Source organism: Limanda limanda, chromosome 19 (assembly GCF_963576545.1).
Source record: "Limanda limanda chromosome 19, fLimLim1.1, whole genome shotgun sequence".
NCBI lineage: Eukaryota > Metazoa > Chordata > Actinopteri > Pleuronectiformes > Pleuronectidae > Limanda > Limanda limanda.
In genome coordinates this window covers 20668056-20674556 of record NC_083654.1, presented here as the reverse complement: position 1 = coordinate 20674556, position 6501 = coordinate 20668056, and the positions used below count along the sequence as shown (strand labels likewise).

General features: G+C 39.5%; 1 protein-coding gene across 2 annotated transcripts; it reads left to right on the top strand.

Annotated features, from left to right (window-relative positions):
• Positions 1-1826: 1826 nt before the first annotated feature.
• Positions 1827-5445, top strand: LOC133025641 (uncharacterized). Of its 2 annotated transcripts, XM_061092357.1 has the most exons (5): positions 1827-2547; positions 2700-3027; positions 3633-3788; positions 4162-4257; positions 4636-5445. In XM_061092357.1, the coding sequence occupies exons 2-5, from the start codon at positions 2926-2928 to the stop codon at positions 4942-4944; spliced, it is 663 nt and encodes a 220-aa protein (XP_060948340.1). In that variant the 5' UTR covers positions 1827-2547; positions 2700-2925; the 3' UTR covers positions 4945-5445. The 2 variants fall into 2 exon arrangements, with proteins under 2 accessions (XP_060948340.1, XP_060948339.1); XM_061092356.1 differs by lacking the exon at positions 1827-2547 and having other exon boundaries at positions 2633-3027.
• The last annotated feature ends 1056 nt before the right edge of the window (positions 5446-6501 follow it).

The window sequence follows — 6501 nt, the reverse complement described above, 5'->3', positions numbered from 1 at the left end:
TTTGACTCGAGCCCTGTGTGTTTTACAAAGCTGCGTGTTCATTTCATCGGGTCTCAGAGAGTTGTGCGAGAGGACCAGGGTTATGCATTGAACACGTTCATATGTTTTGTGAACGCTGAAGTTACGAATCAGTTTACGAATGATGAACGTGCGCGGCGTTCACTCCAGTCGACTCGACATAGTGAAGGAAAGCCATCATGTGTAATACCACGCGCGGGAGAACCGGCCTTGCCATACACGAGCGCAGTGCATGCGCACACTACGTGCTCACACACACGGCCCGGGGCTCCGCCGGCCACCGACACCGACTCAGCGCGACAGACATGTGGAGAGCAGGACGCGGTCACGTGAAGCAGCCGGTGAGTGACTTCGTTAAAGAACAGTAGAAACAAGCGGTGAAAATACAGAGTTTGTCCGCAGCTGCACAATGATTAGACGGTGGCAGTGATGCCGGCTCTAAACTGACCACTTTTTTCAGTAACGAGTAATCTAACGCGTTACTATTTCCAAACCAGTAATCAGATTAAAGTTACTTGTCCAAGTCACTGTGCGTAACTATTTTGTCATTAATAGTAAAATATATATTTAGTTGAGAGATCGTCAGGTGTGCCGTGGGAAATTATTATCGCGGCTGGGGGAGCGGTCGCCCCGGCGCTCTCCTCTCTACGCAGCCGGGGGATCGGTGTGCGGTCCGCCTCGACGTAGTTTGGGGGAGGAGGTCCTTGTCCGCGGCGCCTCACGGCGTCTCTGGTACGGGGATTTTTTTCTCTTGGACCGAGGGGTTGTGTCCGTCGCCGGTGCGGAAGGCGGGGACCGGTCGGAGGGGACCGGGTACCGCGGTCTGCGGCGGCGACTCTGGCCGCGTGCCGGGCGGAATCGGGTCCTTCTCGCGGATCACCTCAGCGCCCGCGGGCGCCTAGCAGTAGAACTGGCTCGGACCACTCGCCCCACTCCACTGTTTCACTCATTACATGCGATAACAACATAAGATTAGGCCAAAGTTACACATGTTGACATGATATCAGCCTACATGTGGTGTTATACACTTGGTTTGTTTTGTAAAACCACTCCTTGCTTCTCTAATGCTGTGAACAACAGGTACAATGTTCATAAAACATGTTGAAAATAATTTAATAGTTACATTTATAAACAATGTAGATCATAAATAGTACGTTTTGCCATTACAGTGTTAACAGTTAAATATGTCAGGTCAAGAAAGACTGTCTTTATTTTATTTTAGAAAAACAAGTATTTATGTTAAGTGAAGTCAAGAAACGTGACAAGGCATGGATGCACACAGAGAGGGCCCCAAAGAGACAGACGGCCGATTAAAACTTTATTCTCACAATGTCAGTGCATGAGAGTTGGCAGCGCTGCCTTTTACTCATTACCTTTTTATTTTTCATACAATTATACTTTATATTTACATGTTTAATTAAAGATTTGCACAAATGTTTTAAATAAAATGACAAAAATGAGTCAATACTTGTATTGATCAGGTATTTAGTCATTTAATTCAAAATGTAATAAGCCTTTCCTTTTGATCCTTTTATATAGACTATTCATTCACTAAATTGACTGCAAAAATGTGCTACAGCATGATATATATTACCTGGATAAAAAATGACCTATAGGTCAGGATATGATATAAAATATCAAAATTATGATATAGGATATGATTAATATATGATTATATATGGTATAAGATATGATATAGATATATGATATATGATATATGATTAATTTAATGTCATCCATGGATGACATTAAATTAATAATTGAAGTGGAGAAGTAGTTTTAGAAGTCTGTTGTCTTTGAGTTTTTATTTGACCACTTTTACCAACCACATTATTGAATGCCCCCCTCTGCCCATCCACTACAGCCACACATGTCATATAGGTAAAAAGAGAGACTGGGCTGTATGTGTGATCACGGAGCAGAATCGGCAGGATGACCGGCGTGGGGAAATGCGAGTCCGATGTGAACAACCAAGCACCAGCGCTCTGGGGATTAACGCCACGCTTCGGCGTCGCTTCCGCGTCCGGTGTGTTCCCGGCGTAACAATGGTTTTTCTTGAGTCGCCTTCAGTGTGCACGGCCACCTACACGATCAGGAAAACCTCGTGCTACCGGTGGTTCAGTCGTTTCAGTGATAGTTACAACGGTTTGGCCGTAAATCGACTTTCTCTGTCGGGAGGTTACTGCCATTAATTAATGCATCATTTTGATAGATCTGTCTGATAAAACATTTTATGTACATGAATGGAAATGGTATTAAATCAGTCTTTTTGCTCCGTATTGTAACTCTGTTTTTTTATCATCCTTTTTAAGGTGTGGCTCATGAGATGGCAATGCAAACTCTGCACATTTGAGGATTCTTCAAGAGGGGAGCTTCTCAAGCATTATCGCGTCAAGCACGGTACTTTTGGTCGTGGCTATTCTGTACCCTGTCTTCATTTAAGCTGTCCTTGCTCCTTCAAGACATGGGGTGGCCTGCGTACACACTTGTCTAGATCCCACAATTTACAGGAAACTGAAGAGTGTGAAGGTGTGCAATCTTTCAGATGTCAAATTTGCAACTCATGTTATCCTAGTACAAAAGACTATTTTCAGCATATTAATTCCCACTTGAAAAGACATGAAACCATAGAATGTGCTTGGATGGATGTACAGTCTTAAATATAAGATGGGAAATTACAGGTCGAAGCTCCGAAGCCTTGGATTTCCTGAGGTTGTCTGCAACTCACTTAAGAACAAGCACCCGGATGACAGGTCTGCTGCAAAGAATATAAAGAAAGCACGGAAAGGAGAAGTGGTGTTTCTCCCACACTATCCTGCAGGAGACAGTAAGGAACAACAAGAGCTGGACCGAAACCAACTAATCACTGAATCAAAGAAGAGAGAGAGCACAGTCATCAAGGACTTGATGTGCAGAACTTTTGCACATAGGAGACATGAGGTTGTCACCCTACAGATGAGCATCAGTGACATCAAGGACAGATGGCCCGCCTTGTTTGATGTCTCGCAAGTGAGTAATTGGAATTGTTGTTACAGAGTGGTCAACACATATTGTAGACTGAAAACCTGCATGTTTCACAGTTACGCACTCATTAGTTAGGCCTGTGTCATCTAATGCAATCAAATACAACAGCTCTGCCACATATACATTTTCAGTTTTTGTTGACATTGTCAGAAAGTTGATTATTATGCTTTGTTTATCATTGAGGTTGTAGTGGGTGGTGCTGGAGTGCAATACATTGAAAAGTGTTCCTAATATTTTGTCCCCCTCAACGTATGTTAATGGTTGGAGAAAAGTATAAGGACACCGCTCAATATAATGCACTCCAATAAACCATTTTCCACAATGTCCTCAATGATAAACAAAGTATAATAATCACCTTTCTGACAATCTCAACAAAAACTGAAAATGTATGTGCGGCAGAGCTGTTGTATTTGATTGCATTAGATTGCACAGGTGTACCTAATCAAGTGGTTGCTGACTGTACATCCTATTAAAAATAATAATGGAACAGTCTTGCATCCTATTCATCTCAGTATGGACTTAGGTTTTTGCTGAATGACAACATATGAGTCACCAGTTCTTTTTTTTCTTTTCTCATCTCTCTCTTTCAGGTTAGTGCAGAGTTTCAGAGGATCACCACACTGAATCTTGAGCCAAAATTCATGGCAATGTTGGACTTCTATACACCTAAACTGCTGTCCTTGTTTCAAACGAAGAAAGGTGCTGCAGGAGAGAGACATCGGGCACAAATGAGTGTTCTACTTAAGGTATTAAACCTGTCTCATTCACGTTTCTCTCCTTTAAGCTTATTACCATCAATAATTACATATTCATTTCCTAATCAGATAACTTATCTTTATCCCCACCGACTCTCCCACATGCCTCCTCCTATCCTCCAGCCTTCCTTAACAGTTCTTGCTTTTTCTTCCTTAGTTTTCTGTCCCTCAATCTCTCACATCCTCTGCACACCATTTTACATGTTTTGGTTTATTCTTACATCACTACACTCCAACTCCAGTTAAATTTTTCTAACGTAAATTCTATTGAAAGGTTTGACTCAAGTTTCTCCAAGAAATGAAAGCTCTGCTTGAATGTGTAGTTTTGCATTGTATTAGAATTTTGAGACTTTCTGTTCTGCAGAGTGGAATCCCCATTCAACAGACCCGGGATGTTGTCATCCGATGTCTCATCAATCACTTGGGAGAAGATGCCAGTGCCTTGTTCAAGGACTTTGAGGTTAGTATAATACTGTATTATTTTCATGATTTTTAACAACGTAATCATGGGTGACCATAGAGTTCCTGCAGTACGTTTGTTTTTTCCTTACCGCACACAAAGAAGAAGCTGCTTTCCACATAGTGTAAACCAGCTGTGGACATCAGATACTGTACGAGTCAATTTTATTTGGAGAGAGAAATTAATTATATGGAAGCATTAATTAGTTATTTTGTCTGTCTGTTAGATCAAAAACAAATTTGGGACCACCACAGTAGTATTGTTTAGTTTGTCCACTTTATGTCCTGCTATGCTCTTAGGTTGGTAGGTGGTATTTGTCTTGTGACATGCAGGTTGAGAGTGAGTTCTAAACTAAAGTTATCTTTACAATGTCTGCAGGATGCTGCTGATGGATCTGCCAGTGTTCAAGAGGAGTTGGCAGAAGAGGTCATGAAGATTTACCTGCTGCGGAAACAAGATGGGTCATTGGATGTCGGGATTGTCATTGAGGGCAACACTGTCCTCAGCAGTCTTGGAGATGTTAGCAGGGCCTGCTGCTATCTTTTGGGACTGACGTACGCGTTAGATCTGCAATACGCCAAGAACCTCAAACATAGTTTTGAGGTATTCCAGAAAGTACTGCTGGAGCTGGATTCTGGAAACCTTTCCAACAAGGTTCAGAGACTAAAGAATTACCTCTGTATGTAGTGACTGGCTACTGTTCAGCAAGATGCTCTCTTAGTTAGGGAATTTTTCATTGGCAAGTCTAAAGTTTAGCTGATGTACTGTTGTCTTAATGTTTACATAAGACTTAAGGTTTCCATTCATAGTGAAATTGCATGTTGGACTGTTCTTGTTTTCTGATGTGGAACTTTAATGTGAAATATCATTGTTTTTGGTGCATTTCAGGAGGATGCAAAATGTTGTCCTTGGTGCATTTTAGACATGCAAAATGTCATTGTTCTGTTCAGACCCAACCAGACCAGTCACACCCCCTGAGGGACTCATTATGGCTCCTGGTCACCGCCTGGTAGAGAGTTTAGTTAAAGCAACAAAAAGAAAACAGAGATAAATATGGAGGATGTAGCTATTTGTCTTTACTCAGACCCAATAAGTGAAACATAAAGACAAGAAAGACTAGTATAAGTATATTCATGTTAAGATGCTTTAAAAAGAGATTTGATTGGTTTGGCAATACACTTTGACTGTTGGAACTTGCAACTCAATTAGCTGAATGTAATTATAGTTATTGTATAACATGGTAGACATTTATTCATTCTTGTTGCATTCAGCCTGATGCTCACATGGACACTGTCACATGCTCACTGGCGAGAATAAACCATGTTAAAAGGAACTAGATAATATACCATGAGTTGTAATGCCAGTTGAGATTTCCAGGTTGAGACCCCTTATTAAGAGTTCAACTGTTTTTACATGTCATTTGCAAAGATAAGCTGTTGGATTTAAACTTGATTAGATTAGATTCAACTGAGGGGGTCTCAACCTGGAATTCTCAACTGGCATTACAACTCATGGTATATTATCTAGTTTCTTTTAACATGGTTTATTCTCGCCAGTGAGCATGTGACAGTGTCCATGTGAGCATCAGGCTGAATGCACCAAGAATTAATAAATGTCTACCATGTTATACAATAACTATAATTACATTCAGCTAATTGAGTTTGGATTTAAACTTGATGATTTATAATTGTCAAAACAGACAAATAAATGTTTCCTTAAAAATGTTGATATGTGTAGAATTGCTTTATGTTTATTATTTTGTTTCATATATTGACTTGAAGTACTCATAGATTAAAGAGTAAATACTTAAAAATAAGTTAATGTAACATATTTATTCTGATATTTGATAGTCCAGTATGAATTACATTATGTTAAAAAAATTTAGTATATGTAGCAGATTTGTTTTGTTAAATAATAATCAAATTTTCAGTTGCATCTACCTAACATTTTAATTATATCTACTCATTGTTTTGAGTGGTTTGAACTTAGGTTTACTATTGCATAGACTTAAAATTGTAATTATATCTGCTCATTGTTTTGAGTGGTTTGAACTTAGGTTTACTATTGCATAGACTTTAAATTTTTTAATTATATCAACTCAATTTTTTTATTTCATGGTACTCAATGTAATTGTTCAGATCTGCTTATATTTTTTAATTACATTTACTTAATTCATAAGGTAAATCTAAATGATTTCACAGCTTTCAAATTTACTCAATATTTTAAGTGTAAAAATGTTACACA

Bases quoted from the DNA above. Each gene is read 5' to 3' on its own strand.
- LOC133025641 (XM_061092356.1), top strand. From the start codon at position 2,665: ATGTACAGTCTTAAATATAAGATGGGAAATTACAGGTCGAAGCTCCGA. The intron at 3,028-3,632 runs GTGAGTAATTGG...TCTCTCTTTCAG, and splicing joins CCTTGTTTGATGTCTCGCAA to GTTAGTGCAGAGTTTCAGAG. The intron at 4,258-4,635 runs GTTAGTATAATA...CAATGTCTGCAG, and splicing joins CCTTGTTCAAGGACTTTGAG to GATGCTGCTGATGGATCTGC.